Below are 21,153 nucleotides of genomic sequence, written 5' to 3'. Positions count from 1 at the left end.
GGCCACTCTGCTGCTGGGCAGGATCTGCGGGCCTGGAAGGGCAAAGAAGGCACGATTCCCGATGGCGGGCCTTTCTGCAGCGGGCCCCCTTGCTCGGAGGCTGTCACACCAAGGGCCCTGGCAGCTGTGACCCACGCCTTGATGGGACATGTCTTCTGAGTGCATGTGGGAACACCACTGACCATCGAGGGGGGTGTCGCTGGAGTGTGGGAGGCACAAAGCGGAGACTGAAGGAAGGGAGCTCCAAGTCAGGTGTCCGCCAGAAGTGGGCTTTACGGGCACGTGTCCACCACTGCCTTTTTCTACACCTCACGTTTACGTGCAAGTACAGTGTTATAGAGGATAAGGAGCTGGGTTTAGAAATACTGACTTTAACCAGCCTGCAGAGGGACAGTTCTTAAGGGCAAGCAAAACTCCGCTTCACTAAGATGCTGGAGGAGGCCTATGGGGGAGGGGGTGGGGAAGGATGTAGCTAAAACCATCAGGACAAATTCCCTAGCTTCCAAGTTTTCGACTTGGGGGTCCTTTTGCTGAACATCTCAGGGCACCCTTAGTGCTTGCAGTAAACACGTAAGAAAGTGATACACTAATACTCAACAAAAATCCTCCTCACTCTTTCCTGTCTGTGTAAACATTTACTTGGCTTCGTGGCTGCTGTTCCCCGCACCCAGCACCTATCACTGCTGATGGCGTATGCCACAGGAGGCACACTGGCATCACTTTCGGCAAGTAACAATTTGACTTTGTGTAAAGACCAGAAATGCCTTGCTGTTCCATCATAAGTTTCAAAATTCCTCATCACGTGGCAAGATTGGAAACCTCTCTGAACTTGGTGTGGCACAGTGGCTTCAGATGAGAGTGCGTATGGAAATCACCCGGAAGGCTCTGAAAACACGGAGTGCACCCCTGTTGGTTCAGCTGGTCTGGGGTGCAGCCCGAGCTCTGCGCCTCTGGGTTTCCCACGTGAGGCTGCTGCTTCTCTGAGGGTCACATTCGGAGGAGAACCCTGGCGGAGCAAAGACCCAAGGACAATTGGAGGCTGATCCTACCCAAGACTTAGCTCTCTGGGCTGTTCTCTGCACAAATTCTGGCAAAGTCTATGTTAAAGCACATTTTGTCTTTTCTTGTGTCTGAACCTCATGTGTACAGAATTGGGCCAAACGTAATCCTTGGTTGGTGACCCACTTTCACCAGTGGTCTGTGAATTACCTGTTTGTTCATTCATGTATTCATTTTCAATAACATAACCACCAACCCACATAAAAGCTAGGACCTTGAAAAGAACCCACATCTCACTTCGTGGGGCTGACCCCACCCCTCCGACAACCATCCTTCACTTGCTTTCCTTTTTGCAGTGTTATTACATCTGTGACCCGTGGGACATCTGTAGAATGGAATACTGGCAGCAGTCAAGAAAATGAAACCTACCAACAAACAATAACGTGGGTGAAACACAGAGATGTGATATTGAGTAAAGAAAGTAAAGATTACATACAGATGACACCGGCTTATAAAAGAAGTACATACTTTCTTAGGGTGCCTTAAAATGAACATACGTTCTTAATCCTTCGCATTTCTCCCTCGTCACTGAAGAAAATACATGTCTATAGTAAATGAGAAAAGTGAGGTACCAGGAGAGGATATTACCCTGCTGCATCCATCTGGTTCCCTAAAAAGCTCATCCTTCCATCCCTAGACTGTATCCATCAGCTTCCAAAAAATAGCTCTGAGCCTGAGAGCCCTGATACAAGTAGGCAATTTGCACAAGAGGAAACAAAGTAGTAAACAAACACATGAGGGAAGATGTTAACTTTGCTCATAATAAGAAAAAATGCAAATTAAAACATTTGGGGAGCTATCACTCTATGACTGCTAAATTAGCAAAAAATGGAAAAAAAACAGAACAGCAGTGAACGCCTGGGGTATTACAGTGAAACTGACAAGGGCAGACAATGCTAGTCACCATGTAAAGCAAAAAAAATAATTTCAAACAGCTGTGTGGCAAGGTGGAGCCATGAATCATGCAGATGCTCCCCCCAGCCCCTGGTGGAACTTACCCCAAACAAGTAACTCAATGGAAATAAACAACCCCGATGGCCCCCAACAATGCAACAATGCAAAAAACCACAGCAGAGCACCATGACAGGCTGTAACAAAGTGGTGGCAAATTTCACTTTTGAAGAGGAAATGCACAAATGATGTTTAACACATGAGAAAAACAAAACAGATGGTGCGTTACAGATAAAGCCACGTGCCCAAGGGCTGCAAGGTCAAGTGCAAACATTAACAAAGTATTGTACTTGAAGGGGGGACAGGTGTCGCTCCCTCCCTTCCCGTGTTACTGCACTGTGGTGCTGCGATTATTTTTTAGCACTGGGGCATCTCCTACCTTGAGAACTTTCACAGCTTTCCTCGTCGCTGTTGTCTTGGCAGTTATTTTGCCCGTCACAAATGAAGCTCTTGTCGATGCAGAGGCCATTCTTACAGTGGTAGCGTGCCGTGGAGCAAAGCAGAGGGTTTGCTGCTGTGAAGGGAAAACAGAGTGCATGACCAGCAAGGCCAGCAAGTCGCTGTGGAAACCCTGGGGACCTTCCCCAGACAGGAGCATGTCCTACTCGGGAAGCAGTGAGCTCACCTTCCAGGATGGCTGACTGGATCAAAGCCCGTCCTGGGATGCTGGCCAGCCAATGACCCAGACAGAACAAGGCTCACTCTGTCCCATTCTAGAAGTTCTTTTGCCCAAGTCACCATACTGGTGCCTGAGAGCCATACCCACATGGCCAGGGGCCCCACCCCAGTGGTCAACTTCTAGGCAGACCAGCAGCCCCTGAGGGGCCAGGGCAAACCTGCATGTCCTGGGAGAGGTTTGAGTGGAATGCCTGGTGGCATACGAGACACACAGAGAAAAGCAAAGCCAGAAGGGGTAGCTGAGCTGGGGATCCAGGACCCTCCACCACCGAGGCAGTGATGGCATGATCTGGTCCAAGAGCTCCGGCAGATCCTTCTGGTTCCCCAACGACAGACCAGCATCTTAATTCCTCAAGGGTCTTTACAGATCCCTCAACTCTGGTCTCACTTCTCTGCGATCCAAAAAGCCCATTAACCCACCTGGTCAGCCTGTGTGGCTGCCCCATGAGGTTCCCTGTTCCAGATATTTTCAGGGACCTCACAAGAAATGACAGGATCCCTCCCTGAAAGGCAAGGGGGGCAACTGACCAGGGTGGGGTCACCACAAAACTATTTACCACCATGCAAGCAAATCTCCACCGCAAATCAGTATTTCTTCAGCACGATTTGCCTCATTCCCTGCTCCCTGCAGTGCAGTTCAAACAAGGCTCTCCAGAGCTCTATTTTTAATAAGTGAAGTAGCAAAGTAGAAATCACTGCAATCCCAGCTCTGCCAGTTATTAGCTGTGCAATCTTGGGCAAAAGAAGTCACCTCTTGAGCCTTGGTTTCTTATCTGTGAACAGGACTGGCGACACAATTATCAGGGCCTGGTGCAAATTGGAAAATGTGGGGCCAACTGCTCAAGAATTATTTAAAAGTTCAAGAAGGTAAGTGCAGGGCGTCAAAGCCAGCACAGTACCCTCCTAAGGCAAGCATGGGCCCTGAACGACTGCCGGCCACAGGCCTCGAGGCCGGCCCTGCGACTGGCATGGCACTACCTGGAGCCTCGCCGGAGACGACACGGGTGAGAAGGGTCAGAGTCTGGCACCTGGCACAGGCTCAGGGAACGTTCCCCTTGTTATGTCTGAAGGAGCAATACTGGCCACGATGAAGAGGTGTCGTCCTGGCCCCTGGGTGACAAACTGAGCCTGCGGCACAGTAACACGTTGTGGGAAGAGCACCAGCGTGGGACGCCAGGCCCAGCACAGCAGGTAGCTGTGGGGCCGGGGCAAGCCCGCGCTGGCGCCTCTCGGTGGTCCTCGACTGCGAGATGCGGCTGCCATCTCTCTTCCGCGCAGCTCGCTGAGCTGTTGTTAAGATACACAGGGAGCGTGGCGGCAAGGAGTGTAAATTTCACAGGGATCCGCAAACCCGAAGGACTGCAGAGTTATTTTTTAACTGCTCAACTCAGACAGTTTGAATGGAAAGGTCAGAGGAGGTGGAGGGAGAAGGGAAGCAGGTGCTCTCAGTTTTGAAGATGAGGGACCAGCGCAAAGTCAAACACAAGTAGCCTGGCCTGAAAATGGGAGTTGGTTTTTAAAAAATATTTTATTTATTTTTTGAGAGAGAGGAAAAGGGAGAAAGAAAGAGAGAGAAACATCAATGTATGGCTGCCCCTCGCATGCCCCCTACTGGGGTCCTGGGCTGCAACCCAGGTATGCGCCCTGACTGGGGAATCAAACAGGTGACCCTTTGCTTCGCAGTCTGGAGCTCAGCCCACTGAGTCACACCAGCCAGGGCTGGAAACGGGAGTTTTAATGATTTAAGTCACAGTGAGCCAGAGAATGGTTTGACCTGATCAAGCTGAAACCAAAGTCTGTCTTCAGCCACAACTAAAACAGAGAAAACCCAAAACCACAAATCGCATTCACTTTCTGCCCAAGGCAGCCCTCCAAACCCTTCGTGTCCCACCACAGTGGCTTTCGGCTTCTCTGGGACCTAGAGGGTGACGTCTACACAGCCAAAGCGTCAGCGGCAACCAGCTTCTAGGATGATGCTACCGGGGCAGGCTGTTTTGGATCAGCCTCGCTGATAGTGTTGGCAAGTCCTTGCTTTTCTCCACCCTTAGACTCTCAAAGGTAGACAGTGCCAACCTGCCCAAGGGAAAGAAGTTATTTGTGGATGCATGTGTGTGCATATTTGCATTCATACATACCACATATATGGGCATATATACAGATCACATGTATCTTCAAGATGAACTAAGGCTGACTAGCCCGTAAGACACAGCTCCGGTAGAGAATCCAGACTGCCTGAAAACCAAGACCCTGGCGGTCTGTAATGCACACAACCGAAAAGATTAGTAGCCAGAATACATAAAGAACTCTCATAACTCAAAAGGAAAAAAATGGCTCAATAGGAAGATGAGCCAAGAATATTATTAGCAGATGATTCCCATAATGGAAAATGGTCAATAACAACTTGAAGAGATGTTGACCTGTAATGAAGCACCACTTTAACTGCATCCACTTGCCAAACTTGTCTTAAATACCAGGCTGTTGGCAAGGAGGCGGCGGGACAGGAAGTCTCCCAGACTGCCGGTGGGAGTGCAGATTGGTAGGTCTGCCTCGGAGACCGATTTAGTCCTGTTTGGTCTCTCCTGCTCCCGGCACACAGGCCCTCCAGCCCCGTAATTGCACTTAGAGCCACACACTCTGGAGAGAATCGTGCACACACAGAAATGTTTACTGAAGCACTGTGACATCAGAATTCTAAGGCAGGGCTTGGGTAACCTTTTCTGTAAAAGGCCAGGTAAGTAGATATTTTAGGCTTTGCTAACTATTTGGGCTTTGTCTCAGTCTTAACTGCTCAACTTTTCCATTGCAGTGCAAGCAGCTATAGAAAGTTAGGACATAGCAGGGTTCCTATAAAACTTTATTTACAGAAACAGGCAGTAGGCTAAATTTGGTCCACGGGACATTGTGTGCCAACCCCTGCACAACAGCAGTGAAAAATGAATGAATCCGAGACAAGGTGAATACATTCCACAAATACAACAGTGAGGGAGTAAAGCAAGTTATGGAAGACTATCACGGTATTGAAGTTGCCCATGCAAAAGAATGCCACCCATTGTTGGTGGGTAGGAAAACAGACACCAGAAGAACAAAAACTTGCATCGGAAGAAACACGGCTAAGTTCAGCAGAGTGGATGCCCCTGGAGAGAAGGAAGGAGGACAGGGTCCGAGAAGGAAAGACTGCAGACTTCTAATGATATTCGGTAGCATCTTATTATTTTAAACTCTGAAGCAAAACAGCAACACGATAATGTGATTTTTTAATTAAGATATAATAGACAAATATTATTATATTAGTTTCAGGTGTACAACATGATTTGCTATTCGTACATATTGCAAAAAGATCACCTCAATAAGTCTAACATCTATCACCACACATAATTATATTTTTTGTAATTGTTACAAAATTTTCTTGTGATGGAAATTTTTAAGATCTACACTCTGAGCAACTTTCAAACACACTGTACAGTATGACTGACTACAGCTTAGTTATGATAATATAATAACTTATAGGGCCCTGGACAGGTGGCTCAGTAGGTTGAAGCATTATCCCATACACCGAAAGTTGCAGGTTCAATTCCTGGTCACGGCACATGCCTAGGTTGTGGGTTCAATCCCTGATTGGGGTGCATATGGGAGGCAACCAATTGATATTTCTCTCTCACACTGATGTTTCTCTCCCTCTTCCTCTCTCTCCAAAATCGATGGAAATACCCTTGGGTAAGAATTAAAGATTAAACAAAAATAACTACAGGTAATATAATTTTTAAAACACAGTATTGGGAACACAGACATCTTTTCTTTTCTTCTCCAGTATGTTTGAAAAACTTCACTACGAATTTTTAAGAGTCTACTCTGGCAGACAAGTTTCAGCATCCACTCACTTTCCTTTTTCTTTTCCCCCCACAAAATTCTCTCTAGCTCACAAACACCTGTTTTCGGTATCTTTCACACTCCGATGCCCAGCTGCTGAGAAGACACAGGTACACGCTTGTAAACCACCACACCTGGGATTCCTCCTTGTCAATGGCTCCTCATAAAACGCTGCATCCCCCTCCCCGGCAATGCCAAGCAGAGACACAGGCTGAGGATGCAGGGACCCCCAACCCAGCAGCTAGCCAGAAAAAAAGGCCTTGGAGCCACCAAAACACACTGGGGTGTTCACACCCTTCAGGTCCCAGGAGCTCCTCAGGGAGGGGCCCTCAAGCCTGCCCTCCTTCAGGGTCCGCTGATTCCCTGGTTGTGCAGACTCCAGCGAGGCTGGTGTTCGGCTCCCAGGGGCACAGCGGGTCAGACGGGTCGGGGGCTGGCCTGCCACCCTGCAGACAAACTGCCGGCAGGAAATGAAAGCTGACAACCATGGGAGGAAACAAGAAAAGCTATAAAAAGCAATCTTCAGAATGCCACGGCAGAGCAGCCTAAGATAGTTTCAAAAGAGACCGGAAAGTTCTAAAAGGAGCCAAAGGCAACCCTGTATTACAGCCCAGTCTGAAAATTAATGTTCCTAAGAATGGCCCACCGCTGTCTCCAAACACCGATCACGCCAAGATGCAACCCATCTTGGAGAATCCCCGTCAACAAAGGTCCTCCAAGGCAAGAACGCTCGGTTATCAAAGTCGCTAGACAGCCCGAGCCTCACTACGTTTCTTCCAGGGCCTCTGCAGCTGCTCCCCAGACTTGGCCAGATTTCAGGGCCAGGGTATGTGGGGCAGCAGGCTCTGGGCGGGCAAGGGTCAAGGTTGGGGCTCCTGTGTTCCCATGGCGCTTCCCTCACCCCGGACCCAAAATAGTAACTGCTCATAAACTGAGCTTTAGGATGTTATGTCTCCGTAATGTCCATGCTCAAAATCTATGCTTTCTTTGTCCTTGCTCAAGTTTACCAGTCACCGAGAAATGTTACTATTTTACTCAGTTGGCTAGGGAGGGGAACAATGTGTTTTACAATAGTTATTTCAATTAGGATGAAGAAAACTGTCTGCAGAGTTAAGTCCAAACACTCAATTTCAGACTTAAAAGCTCCTCAGTTATTACCACAACACACACAGGGATCCAAGGGTCTGGTTCCCAGCCCACAGACCCAGCAAAGAGAATTTGTCTCCCCCTGCCAGAGGGAGCGAGGGAGGACTGAGTTAAGAGTAAGCGCAGTGGTTCATTAAACTGGCGGCATTTACTTCGACCACATCTGAAGGGAAGGACCAAGGGCCCACTGCAGCTGCCCCAAAGCAACTGACCAGTGTCAGGGCAGGAAAGGAAGCAATGTGTCTCCAGCAGGACCTAGGGAATGTCGCCTTAAATCCTTGTAAAGTCTGTGTGGTTGGCCCCTATTCCGCCTGAAAGGGTTCTCGACAAAACACACCAGTGAGACGGTCCCTGTCACCAGCCCTCCCGTTTCCCATCTGCTCCCCATCCCGAGGTGGTTACTGCTCCCTTCTCCACCAGCATCCCAGGGTCATGGGGCTCGTCTCCCCAGCTCCACTTCCCCGGAAACATGCCACTGGGAGAAACGGGGCTGCCCCGAGACTTCCTCTGCTCCAGGATGCAGGGCACCGGGCCCCAAGCCTCTCTGCAAATAGTCCATCCCATTAACAAGCGCTACTTCCTTTGTGGCCTGGAAAATGCTCGAAGCCGGAATCTTCCAAGACACGAGGGAGCCTGTCTGCGGCCAGCTGCGAGTTCCTGCCCCCTTTTCAGAGTCTGCTCAACAAGCCAGCCCTCCGGCCACCAAGACAGAGTGTCCCACGTACACCCGCTCACCTCTTCCCAGCCTCTAAGGCTCAGAGGATTTAAAACCCCTCCAGACTTGGCTCGGCATCAGTGCAGGACTGTGTCTTTGTCCCCAGAAAAGCTTCCTGGGCATGGTGACCTCCTGTTCAACACCCAAGTCTGCCTTTTATCCAAACCTGTCCTCTGGCAATAAACATCGTCTCTCTCCTCATGCCCCATGGGCACCTCCGCCTGGACACCCGCCACCCAAACTGTGCATGTCTGAAACTGACGTCCTCGCCTCTCTCCCTTTCCTGCAATTCATAGGTTCCCTGTCCCTCTGTTTCTTTCTCAGAATTTACTAATGGATGACACTGGGTTCTGAAGAATTTCCCTCATTCTGGATCTGGCAGTTTGTTTACCCACAGGTCACTAACACGTTCCTCTGGCCCTGAACTTCCTGTAAACTCACGGTTAATGTCATGGACTGCATGTTCTCTCTCCCAAAACCCTAGTCACTAAAGGCATGGTATCAGGAGGTGGGGTCCTCAGGAGGTGATTAGATGAGGGCATGAGAACGGTGCCCCCACGATGGGATTAGCGCCCTGTAAGACAGGGGGATCCGAGGGGTTTCCCTGTGTGCGCACGCACCAGGGAGGGCCACGTGAGGGCGTAAACTGGAAGAGGGCCCACACCAAGAACCTGACCATGCTGGTACCCTGGATCTTGGACTTCTAGAACTGTGACAAGTAAGTCTCTGTTGTTTAAGTGACCCAGTCGATGGTGTTGTTATAGCAGCCCAAACTGACTAAGACTTATGGGCTCCACCAGATTCAGGTTGGATGTTCTGGGTAAAAAGAGCACATCATGGCGGTGACATGTGTTCTTGCTGGGTCACATCAGAAGGCGGATGACACCTGACTGTCTCTTTTCTTGTGATGCTAAAACTGACCTGGAGGAGGTTTCAATTCCAGGTCAGATGCAGTCAACACTCCCCTGGCTCTCCCACCGAATGCAGCAAAACAACAGAAATAAAAACCAAACAAACCCTGGATGGGAAACACGTGGCACGTGCAGCAGCTGTTTCCAGATTCTGAAAAGAAACACTGGAGCAGGCCAATTGGGGAAGAAGACCAAATTTCGAACAACCCCTGAACAGGTAGTGTCTCCTCCCCTCTCGGGTTCCCAGGAAACTGGGATGCGTCAGAGAGATCGCGGACAGGGAAGCACTCGGGGAAGCAAACCCCTGAAGTCATTCCTCAACTCCCAGGCTGGCCCCCACGCCGCACGGGCACAGCAGCGGTCCTGACGGCCCACCACAGACGAGAACTGAACTCGCGTGCCACTGCCCAGCCCAGGCTGACCACGGGGAGGTGCACGTGCAGGACAGATCCAAACAGCGCTGCAAAAATAACTGGAAAACTGCCGCAGCCCCCTGGGGGACTGTCAGGAACTTGTGTTCTGATCTAACAAGGTCATTTGCCTCCTGAAAAAAAAAATTAGGTGCTCTCTGTAGGTTTAAATAAAACCCAGAATGTCACACATAATATTCAAAATATCAAGAATATAATCAATATTCCTTGCCATCTGGAAAATCTCAGTTCTCATGGCAAAAGATAATGAACAAATATCAATGCCAAAATAAGACACATTGAAATTATGTGATGAGACTTTAAAGCAACTATTACACAAATGCTCTAACAAGCAATTACAAACACTCTTGGAACAAATGGAAAATAGAAAGTCTAGGCAAAAAGCAGAAGATACAAAAGAACAAAAAGGAATTTTAGAACAAAATACAGTAACCAAATTAATAAAAAAACCACAGCATGTGGGCTTGAAAGTTGACTAGGAAAAAAAGTAAAATTGACAAGATAGAAATTACCCAATCTAAACAAGAAGAAGATAAAAAGACTGGTTAATAAATGAGCAGAGCCTGAGGGGCCTGAAGGATGCAGGAAGGTCTAACGGAAGATCTGAAGTTGCTATCAGAATCCCATGAGAAGAGGAGAAAGAGTGCAGTTCTTAAAAAAATATTTGAAGAAACAACAGCATGGCAAAAGATGAAAACCTGCAGATTCCAACAGAACCTTAAGCAGGATGAACTCAGAGAAACCCGCATACCCAGGCACACAATCATCTCACTGCTAAGAACTGAGGGAAAAAACCCGCAAACTAGTCAGAGAAAAATGACATATTCCCCACGGAGAAACAGTGTGAACGAGCACAGCTCTCTCGTCGGAAACCACAGGCGCGGGGGGGGCTGGGGGGCGGTGGGGGGCCGCACCACATTCTGAAAGTGCTCAGAGAGAAGAGCTGTCAACCCGGAGTTCTACACACAGTGCAAACATCCTGGAGGGATGACGGTGAAACACAGCCATCCTCAGGCGAGGGGGCACTGAGAGCACCTGCTGCCGGCAGACCTGCTGTAGAAGAACTGCTACAGGAAGTCCTCCAGACAGAAGGGAAATGACACCACAAGGAGACTTGGGACCTCAGGAAAGAAGGAAGAGCAACCAAAATAGTAATTACCTGGGCAAATATCCTTCTCCTAGCTTTCTCCTCTGGACATCTTTAAAACACATTTGAAAATTTAAAGCGAAAATTAAAACTCTGCCTTTTGGAGTTTTTAAGGTACGTCGATGCACTAAAACAACTAGAACACGGGGGTGCTCTCAGCACGGATGGGGTTTCCAAGTTCTGCTTGAAGCGGCATGACACTGATTCCCACGCTCTGCGAGGAGACTGGCTGCTGGTCCCGGAGCGGCCGGCCTGACCCATCCATTACAAAGCTCCCCGCCAATTTCCCATCTAATTGTTTCAGCAGCCATTGCTGATCCATTTCTTTATTATTAGAGTTTACAAAACAGAGATACCCTAATTCTCTCATTCTGCTATTAGAGCTGGCATTCTTCAATAAAAAGGAACTTTCCTAAGTCAGGTATTTAATAACTTGGAAGTATAATTCATAGGGGGAAAGGGAGGGGAAATGCTTGATTCTCTCCTTTTATTTACCAGTTTTCAAAATAGTGAATTGGAACCGCTATTTTTAAATAGTAGATAAGCCAAAGGAAAACAGTGATTTAATACGGAATGGATATAATTTACTTACTTAGACGATTAGGGACCAATATCCAAACATTTAAATCAGACACAGTCTTTAACTAAGGCAGTGAGTATGTAGGATGACACAGTTGTTTAGAATGTACATACTATAATGTGTCACACTCCCTTTTTACTGCCACTGGATTACTCTCTAGTATATATGTATGAACACATATATGATATATATATACATATGTATGTATAATTCCCCCTTAGATTATAAGATCCCCGTGGTCAATAGGAAGTAGAGATCAAGCTAGTAGACACTAAATGAAACATAAAAGAAGCATGTCCTTTTCACAAAGATGGAGCCTAAATTAAAGAAGGAAGCCCCTGCCCCTCCCAGAGCCAAAGCCAGAACGAAGGCTTTGAAGGCAGAGAAAGCAGTGCTGAAAGGTGTCCCCAGTCACAAAAACTCCAAGATCCGTACATCATCACCCACATTCCAACGGCCCAAGACACTGGAGTTCCGGAGGCAGCCCAGATATCGTTGGAGGGGCACCCCCAGGAGAATCAAGGTTGACCACTAGGCCATCGAGCTCCCCGACTACTGGGTTGGCCATGAAGAAGACAGAAGACAACAATACACCTGTGTCCACTGTGGATGTCAAGGCCGACGAACACCAGATCACACAGGCTACGGAAAAGCTCGATGACATTAATAGGTCAAGGTCAACACGCTGATCAGGTGCTGATCAGTCAGCACACTGCCAAGGTGCTCTGGATTCATCTAAACTGAGTCCAGCTGGCTAATTCCAAATATAAAGATGTTTTCAGTGCAGAAAGAAAGGATATTCTTGGACATCCTAAGCCAAAGGCGAAACCCTAGTAACTATGGTCTTCCTCTTAATCACTCACAGTTTTGTCTGAAGTCACTACATACCTCTATAACCAATCACTCCGTGCCAGCCTCTGCACGAAGCACTTTTCAGATACCATCTCGTCTACGTCTCACGACAACCCCGGGAAGCAGGCTCTCGGCACTGCTCTCAGAGACTAGGAAACCACTGGGCGAGGTCACGCAGCACGCCCACCTCCTGCCCAGTCAGGGCAAACACACAGGTGAGGCCCGACTTTCCCGCTCAGGAGTCACTCTGCTCAGTCAGGCCCGCTCCGGTCGTTGATACGCAACCTCCCCGGGAAGGTGGGTCTCAGCCACTGCACCAGCCATTCGATAACCCAGTGGCTGGGCTGTATTTCTGCCACCGGGGACCCAGAAGATGAAATAAGGCAACGGGAGAAGGCACGTGGGAGAGTGATGAACTCCCGCGTCCCTGCCGGGAGGGGACAGCACTGGCTGCTCCCTGGAGGACATAAATAACACAGCGGACAGCCACCCTCCTCTGCGGGGCCTTAAAATAGAACCGACAGGATAGGAGAAAATCAATTGATCAAAGCAATCGCTGAAGTCACTAAAACGTATGTTTTGAGAACAAATGATGACATGACAGCATGGTCACAGGAAAGAGGACAACTCAATGAGGCACATTAGAGAAGAAAAAGAGAGACGGGGCGGTGGGGGGTGGGGGGAAGACCGGCACAAAACAGTCCAAATATTAAGTGTTTTTTTCTGGGCAGCTTTGACTCCCTCTTTATACCTTCCCATATTTTGCAAGTTACATTAACAATCAGAAAAGAAAATGTTATAAAAATCTGCAGACACAGAAAACAAATGTGTACATTGGCCCAGAGCCGACTACAGTTACAAAGGCCCCTGTAGTCTAAACATTCAAGGGGAGAGCAAAGAAGACACAGCGAGCGGGGACCACAGTGGGCAGCAGCGGCAAAGCAGCCTGCTGGGGAGATGGGACAGGAGGAGGAGGAGCAAGGAAGAGACACTCAAAGGGCACTGAAGCCGCGGTGGGTGACGTGATTCTGGACAAAGCGACGCCAGCGAGGAAGGGGCTGCATGTGCCCAGGCCAAGGAGTGGCACTCAACACTACGACTGCGAAGAGGAGAGGTGGGGTGGGGAGAACCAGAGGGAAGGTGTGTGTCTGTGTTGACACCTCGGAATGTTATACAGCAGGTAAAAGACATTGGGGTGGTCACAAACCAAAACCTTTAGCTTTCTGTACTGTTTGAATGTATTTTTTCAAAATATATTCTCATAGTATGTATACAGTTAATACGTAAATGTCTTTTTTTGAAAAAAGATGAGAGAACTGGCTCTGCTACTTGTGCGCCGTGTGACAGTGGATGAGCTGACCTGTGTCTCCACGCCTCAGATTCCTTACCTGTCACCCACACACCTGCATTTGCTCGGCTACTGTCAGAACTGAAAACAAGGTTCGCCCAAGGCCCGGTGCGCTTAGGAGGGTCCCGATAAAGGGCAGCTAAGCATTCACACCAGACAGAAGTGGTAAAGAAGGGAACTGGGGTCACAGCAGAAAATGCTGGAGCCTATGGGTGGGAGCAACCCGAAGGTGCCAGTGGCCGGCACAGAGGGGTGGGCGGCTGCAACGAACGGGGACCGCAGCATGCACGCTCCCAGCACTCACTGCAGTTCTCTTCGTCGCTGCCGTCGGGACAGTCCTCAAACCCGTTGCACCGGAAGCGGCCGATGATGCAGTGGATGCCGCTGGCGCAGGGGAAGAACGTTGGGCCGCATTTCGATTTTGCCTTGGCTGAGGGAGGAAAAACAGGATAAAGAGCAAGACGTTAGGAAGTTAAGTTTCCTGACCACAGCATACCCACCCCACTAGCTCTGAGTGTGCAAATGGGCCCGCTTACATTTGCCTGGAAGTCCGCAGTAGTTTCTTACTACCACCGCCCACCCCAAGTCGGGAGCCCACAGGCACCCTCCTCTAGGAAGGGAGTGGCTAATCCCGCTGCTTCCAAAGCCCCAGAGAGGCCACCTCCGCCCCTGCACCAGCAGGGCTCAGTCCAAACGTGCTAAACGGGAATGAATCTGTGAGTAGATGGATGATGGATGGAGCCTGCTCTTCAGGTGCTAACGAGCCATTCAAAATTCATTCCCTGGCTGTCAAAGTAATTGCTGACATTCACTGGGTGCTTACTGTCCTAGACGGCGTGGCTGGCGCTCCACACGGCTCATCTGTTTTAATCTACCCAGCAACTACCCAATGGGGCGGTGTGCAGAAACAAATGAATGCAACAGGCCCGAGACTGCGATCCTTAGAGGAAGGCTTGCTGGCAAAGCTGGCCCCTGCTTGCCTGGCACTGGGGAACTTGGATTCCAGGAGGGTTGGTACCACCCTCTCATAATAGTGGTTTACGGCGCCCAAACTCTTTATGCAGACAGCACAGTTTATGTGGAACACCTGCTTTTTCCCTGAGAGTGTGGGAGAGGGTGCCTCTGTGACTGACCCACTCCCAGGAAAACGCTGGGCACCGAGTCTCTGACGAGCATCCCCACTAGAAAACGTCTCACACGGGTCGTCACAACTGTTGCTGGGGACTCAAGCGCAGCCTGTGCAGCACGGCTGGGAGACAGGGCTCCTGGAGGTCAGCACTGGGTTTTCCCTGGACTTCGCTCCGTGTGCCCCTTTTCCCTCCGTTGGTTTTGCTTTGGTTCCTTTCGCCGTCGTCAATCACAGCTGTAGGACTCGACTGACTACAGGCTGAGTTCTATGAATCCTCCCAGCAAACCACTGAACCTGGGGATGGTCTTGGGGACCTCGACAGCGACGGGTACGGTTCCCATCCCCATTCCACAGATTATGTGCTTTGGGAGGTGAAGCCGCCTGCCCAGGGGCTCGGAATGAGCAGTCTGGCCCTGGCGCGAGGCCCCGGGGCATTCCGACCCCAGGAGCCATGCCTGCAGCCAACCCACAGTGCTGCCTCTCTGCCAGCGTCTGACACTCTTTGAAGCAGAAGCCAGTCTCCTGCTCAAAGAAGTTCTTCCTCCACTTCTGCTGTACAAACAGCTTTAAAAGACACTGCTGGAACACGGGCTTGACTGAGTATGCTGCTAACCAAACAGCCCCGTGGTGTCACGTCCCCTCCCAGTGATGGGCCGGGCTGCACTGGCTGGCGGTGAACTGCATCCCGGGTAGCAGATCCCACCTAGCATGCCCCTTGTCGCCTGTCTTAGAAGCAGGACTCAGCGTCCTCAAAAGGAAGGGCCATTTCTTTGGACCAAACAGGCAGTGAAGTGCCTTCACGTTCTTGCTGACCCACAATCAGGAGGGTTTTAGGGGCTGGGGCATGCCCTGGTTTTAAAAGACCACACGGCTTTGCTGCGGCCTGGAGCTTCTGTCACGGTGCTGGTGCGCCCTTCACAAAGCACCAACGTGGGAAAGAGGGATGGAGGCTCCATTTTTTCATGGCCTTGGGCAAATTTTCAAATATTACTGGTTCAGCTTCCTTATCAGTAAACTGAAGCCAATATCTACCTCATAGGGCTCCAGAAAATACTCATGGAGATCGTCTATTTCAAATGTTTAGCACAGAGCACAGCACACTGTAGAGCCGGGGTGTCAAACTCATTCTCTCTGGGAGCCACATCAGCCTTGCAGTTGCCTTCAAAGGGCCGAATGTAATTTCAGGACTGTATAAATGTAACTACTCCTTAACTAGGGGCAAGGGGCGCAGCACTGCCACCAGGTAGAAACAAGGTGCCGGGCTGGATAAAACAAGGTGGAGGGCCGGATTCAGCCCTTGGGCCTTGTGTTTGCCACCTGTGCTGTAGATGCTCAATTAATGACAATGCTTATGCTATTTATCATCATCATCACCATCATCAATAGGCTGAGAGAATTCTAAAACTGATTCTTGAGCTGTTAAACTTTCTTTCTGATCACCAAAGTTTAAAGAGCTCATCATGGACGATCTCTCTGAGCTGATGTGAAGTGTTCTCCAGGATGGACCGCTGAGTGGGAAAAGCAAACTGCAAACAGCAGCTGGAATACCTTAACTCTCTGTATAGTACGAGGAGGGGCTAGAAGAAAATAACTGGGACAACTGTAACAGCATAACCAATAAAATACACTTTAAAAGATAAAAATAAACATGAATTGCCTTATCTGTGCAAAAGAGATCCAGGAGGAATAAACCAGAAACGAAAGACTCCAGCTACCCACAGAGGGTGGTGGGTGGGAAAAGGGCGGGAATGACGGGGAAGTGGGAACGGGACGAGGCAGCAGGGGTGAGAAGGCTGCACGTTTCTCCGAGTCTATCTGCGTAACCCTGACTCTTGGAACCTCGATAATAGTTCACACATCCAAAAAGCAAACAATTAAAATCAATTTTGTGTGTGTGTGTGTGTGTGTGTAGACTTAAAATGCAATATAAATGGCAACAAAAGCACACAACTCGATTACAGATGAATACCACCACCACACTGAAGGGGCTGGGGAAGAAGAGAACTAGCCTAAGTAACTACGAAATGATTATTTTTACTGGATTCTATAAGGTTAAAGGAAAAAAAAACAACAGTATGCAAATACGGCATTCTAGCTGAAGAATGCTTGTCACAGGGGACGGATCGGCAATTTTGAAATTACTTTAGTAACAGCAAGGGGTCTCCCTATCAGAGGGAGAAGTTTCAAATAAGGACAGTGGGAAGGCTGAAATGCACCCTGAGGCTCTGTACTGGGCTCAGGCTTGGATAAACAGATTAGACATAGATACAGAAAGGTACAGATTCAGACACCCAGAAATATGGAGGGAGGGAGGCAGGGCGGGCGGAGTGATGATTTGCAGGCGTGTGGGACAACGTCTACACTTCTATCTCCTAGCTCCATCTGCTAAGAAAGACAGGAGCGGCCAAGTGCACCCCGACAGCAGTGAGCACATCCAGATCTTGGTTTCTAAACACCATCAGCCAGCAAAGGGAACCAGGGCTCCCTGAAGAAGTGCTCGATTCCAGGGGGGAAACACAAGATAAACCTGGAGAGTCCTGAGTTGCCAGAAAGTAGAGAAGTGTTCACGATATGATGGAGGCCTGTCAAAAGGGTGCAGGAATCAACCTGAAGGACCGAGTTCCCAATGACAAGAGGTAGAATAATTTGAGCAACAAAACAAAAATAGTGCTGGCTTGAAACCCAGAGAACACAACAAATGCCTGTGAGTCCAAACTGGCATGACAAACTGTTGAATAAATAAGTAAATGAGGGAAAAGGGAAAGTGCTTCCTTACGGAAAAATTCCCATTAATAAGTGTAGAAGGGATGAGGGAAATAGGAAGTCACAGTAATAACCACCATAGGTCAGATCCAGCGAGGGACACTCAGACTAAGGGGGCCAGCCCGCCTTACTGGGGCCGTCCTTCCAAGGCTAAGGGAAGAGACTGCTTATAGGCTTTTCACCCTCCCAACTGAGGGCGTTTCCTCACAAACAACACGTGGCTCCTCCATGCAGAACCTCATGGCCCTCCCACCACCTTAAAGAAGCCCAGAGCCCCCTCCAAGCACCACGCTCCCGGGGACCTCTCCAATTTCGGGCCTGCCCACTCTCCATGCTCTGGCCATGCCGACCTCCTAGCTCCTCCTCGAGCCCACGAGGCCACGTTCCACCACAGGACCTTCGTACCAGCCGCTCCCTCTGGCTGGAACCCCTTCCTCCCTGGCACCAGCACGGCTCACCCCTCATTTACTTAGGTCCCTTTAGCCACAGTATGGTCCGTAGCAGAACCCTGCCCCCACCCACAGTCCCTCTAGCCCCTGCCCCGCTTTTCTTTCTTGTCCTTCACAGCAAAGATGTCACCGGCTTTACACTGGGCTGTTTGGTGAAGAACGGACACTCGAATAGTATCGCTCACCACTTTGGAAGAAGCCGCTCTCCACACTGCCTACACTGGATGACTAATGTATACTTGCTGAACGTACAAAGGAGCCTATAAAGGGAGAGCGGGGGACAGGATAACACTGGTCAGCATTTACTGAATACTTGGAATGGGCGAAGCACTGCACTCCACATTTTACAAATATCTCGTCGACGCCTCACAAAATCCATTTTACAGATAAGGAAACTGAGGTCCAGATGTGAAGTAGCCTCACACTGCTAATAAACCGAGTCAAGGCTCGAACCTGGCTCTTGGCTCATCTTCTCTGCTGCCTCCTCACCTATTTCTAAGGCCCAGCAGTCCCAGCTCCAAAGGACTAGACCTCATAAGATAAAGAGAGAGAAAAGAGAGTGAGAAGATGAATAATTATAGATGAATTAGCAACCATTCAATTAACCAGCTCTTCTCCCCTGCCCCTGCACCCTACTCAGGGATTAGTCATCAGACGCCCTGCCTGGCCAGGGATGCTCAGATGCTGTCTCTGTCAGAGGGAGCCTGTCCGGTTATGATTTACATCTGCACCACCAGATGCCGGCTAAGGCGACCTCCGCGGTGGATCACAGGCGGCCAGCCGAGCGCCTGGCAGAGGCTCAGAGAGAGAGAGAGAGGCCAGTCGCTGACAGCAGCTGTCAGCTGCTTCCCGCCTGCAAGGCCTGCTGTGAGGCTTAGCGGGGTCCCGGACAAAGTCTGGCCCCCATCTCCATGGAGGGGAGATTTCAGCATGAACCTCAGCAGCCCTGGCAAAAGGCGGAAGGGCTCTGCACCTAAAGTCGCACTGACAAAGGCAGACAGGGTGACTCCACTCCACTAAATGTGTGTTTAAATCCATCACTTGGCAAGGAGCTGCTCCATGAACTTTTCAAAGTGGCAGCTTTTGCCAGCAAGACAGGAATCAGGGCTCCCCTGGGGGCTGGTTTATTTCCTGATCTGAGTCCTTCCCCTCCTCACAGCCAGGCTGTTCCAGTTCTGGATTTCACAGTTATTGTATTTTATTTTTAAAATAAAATTAAAAATTTTACCTAGATGGGAATGGACAAAGGACTAACACAGTTGCTGACTTTTTATTGTATCAGCAAGGACATAAACAAATGTGCAATATCACCTCTATTCACCATCACCCTAACCGCTAGCTGCCTTAGCACCCACCATGCAGGAAGCACAGAGCCCTTGGCCCAGAGTTTGGGGCTCATGCCAGAACTGGTGTGGGGTGAGGGGGGGCCCAGGAAACACCCCGGTGTTGCCAGGCTGTGATGCCCTCAGGACCGAGGCCTGATGTTTACATGCACGAAGCCCGGAGCACAGCAGGTCATTCACACAGGCTCACTCAGAAACGCAGCCTCACGTTTCAGAGACGAGGAAAACTGAGGCCCAAGGAGGCAATGGGGGCTTTCCCAAAGCCGCCTGGCTATTTGGGGTCGGACTGCTCCAGAATCCAGTCCTCGTGCCCCAAGTCTACACTGTGCGTCAGGAAGGATGCTGCAGGGCCACACCCTGCCAAAGCCCACTTCAGGGGTCAGATTCAGGAGAGGCCCCGAGAAAAGTGGCCATGGGACTCAGAGGCCCTCTTCCGCACAGCCAGAACCTTCCAGGCCTCGGACAGAAGCGCTCTTCACCAGGCACCATGCCTGTGGCTCCCGACCCGCTCAGGGAGGGCTCAGCGCTGCCCGCTGGTCCCAGAAGACGGCGGGCGTTGCAGGGTGGCCCTCTACAGCTGCTGCCCAGGCTCTCCCCACGTGTAATCACGCCAAATGTTGGACCAAGGCCGCAATACCAGAGCCGCTCTGTTTAGCCACAAGGGCCATGAACTCAGCTCACCAGACCTGCAGCCTGTGACAACAGCTGCAGCTACAGACCCGTATTCCAGGTCTCTCTCCCGAACCTTGTGGCTGGCCGAATGAGCAACAGCTGCCACCTCCAGCCCCTGCTCCAGGATGCCGCCAGTGTGTTCCCGTGGCAGCCCAAGGAACCAGAAGCAGGAGCCTTAAGCTCTCGTGCATAATTACCATCCTTGCTTTGTAAACTCAAGACATTGCTCAATGTGAAAAATTCCAACGATAGAGAAACATACAGAAGCAAATGTAAAAATTACCCCGAACTGCCGCCACCCAGGAAAATCCAGTGTGGTGGTTTGGGTTAACGTGCTCCTGAAGCACAGCCTCGCGAACTACAATGTGCAGAGGGATAGCCCAGGACCCTGTTAAAGTGCAGCCAGTCTGGAGTGGAGCCTGGGACCCTGCATTTCTAACGTGCTTCTAGGCGACGTGGGTGCTGCTGGTTCCAAGCCCTTCACTACGAGCAAAGGACCTCATGGTCTTACTCACTGCTCTACCTCTCGTACCCAGAACAGTGCCGGGTGCCTAAGCTGCCAGTGACTACTAACCAAATTAATAACCAGACATCAGAATATGCCGACTAAATGCACCCATGAAATATTATGCTACTCTGAACCTGCTTCTATCACTTAACGTGGTACATTGGATGTGTTTTGTTGATAACTACAGGTCTACGCCATCACTTTCAATGACTAAGGGTAATTTTACTGTCTCTGTGTACCCACAGGTCCCATTACTGGTGGACCTTTGGGGTAGTTTCAATAAACAATGCGCATCCAGACGTGTAGATTATTTTTCCCACTTGTACAGTATCTCTTTAAGATATAACCACTGGGTTAAAGGACATAAATATTTCACATTTGGGCCTCCTTCTGATTGCCCACTGCCTCCTCCCTGAGGACCTGGCACTGTCTTCTGGCCACAGACGGCCACGGGAACGCCTCCAGCCCAGGACTGTCCGAGGTGGTCGATGCTCCACCGGCCAGTTAGGATCTCCCTAGGAGAGCGCACGGGCTGAGAACACGGCAAGGTTCCCCTGTGTCGTGTTAGGCTGGTCCTTCCCTGCTGCCTGTGCTCCTCACTCTC

The 21,153-nt window shown here is 49.9% G+C and overlaps 1 protein-coding gene across 2 annotated transcripts in view; it reads right to left on the bottom strand.

Annotated features, from left to right (window-relative positions):
• LDLRAD3 (low density lipoprotein receptor class A domain containing 3) overlaps positions 1-21,153 on the bottom strand; it is a 212,734-nt gene that overhangs the window by 100,434 nt on the left and 91,147 nt on the right. The window contains exons 3-4 of one of the 2 annotated variants that reach the window (XM_045825744.1): positions 13,990-14,115; positions 2,390-2,524 (exon numbers count right to left, since the gene is read on the bottom strand). In XM_045825744.1, coding sequence (XP_045681700.1) covers positions 2,390-2,524; positions 13,990-14,115 — 261 coding nt within the window. The remainder of the gene's footprint in view (positions 1-2,389; positions 2,525-13,989; positions 14,116-21,153) is intronic. The other variant, XM_045825746.1, reaches the window with a different exon arrangement.

This window comes from Phyllostomus hastatus, unplaced genomic scaffold (assembly GCF_019186645.2).
Source record: "Phyllostomus hastatus isolate PE091 unplaced genomic scaffold, TTU_PhHast_1.1 phas_scaffold_585, whole genome shotgun sequence".
Taxonomy (NCBI): domain Eukaryota; kingdom Metazoa; phylum Chordata; class Mammalia; order Chiroptera; family Phyllostomidae; genus Phyllostomus; species Phyllostomus hastatus.
The sequence above is the reverse complement of the archived record's forward strand: the minus strand, read 5'-3'. Positions and strand labels throughout refer to the sequence as shown.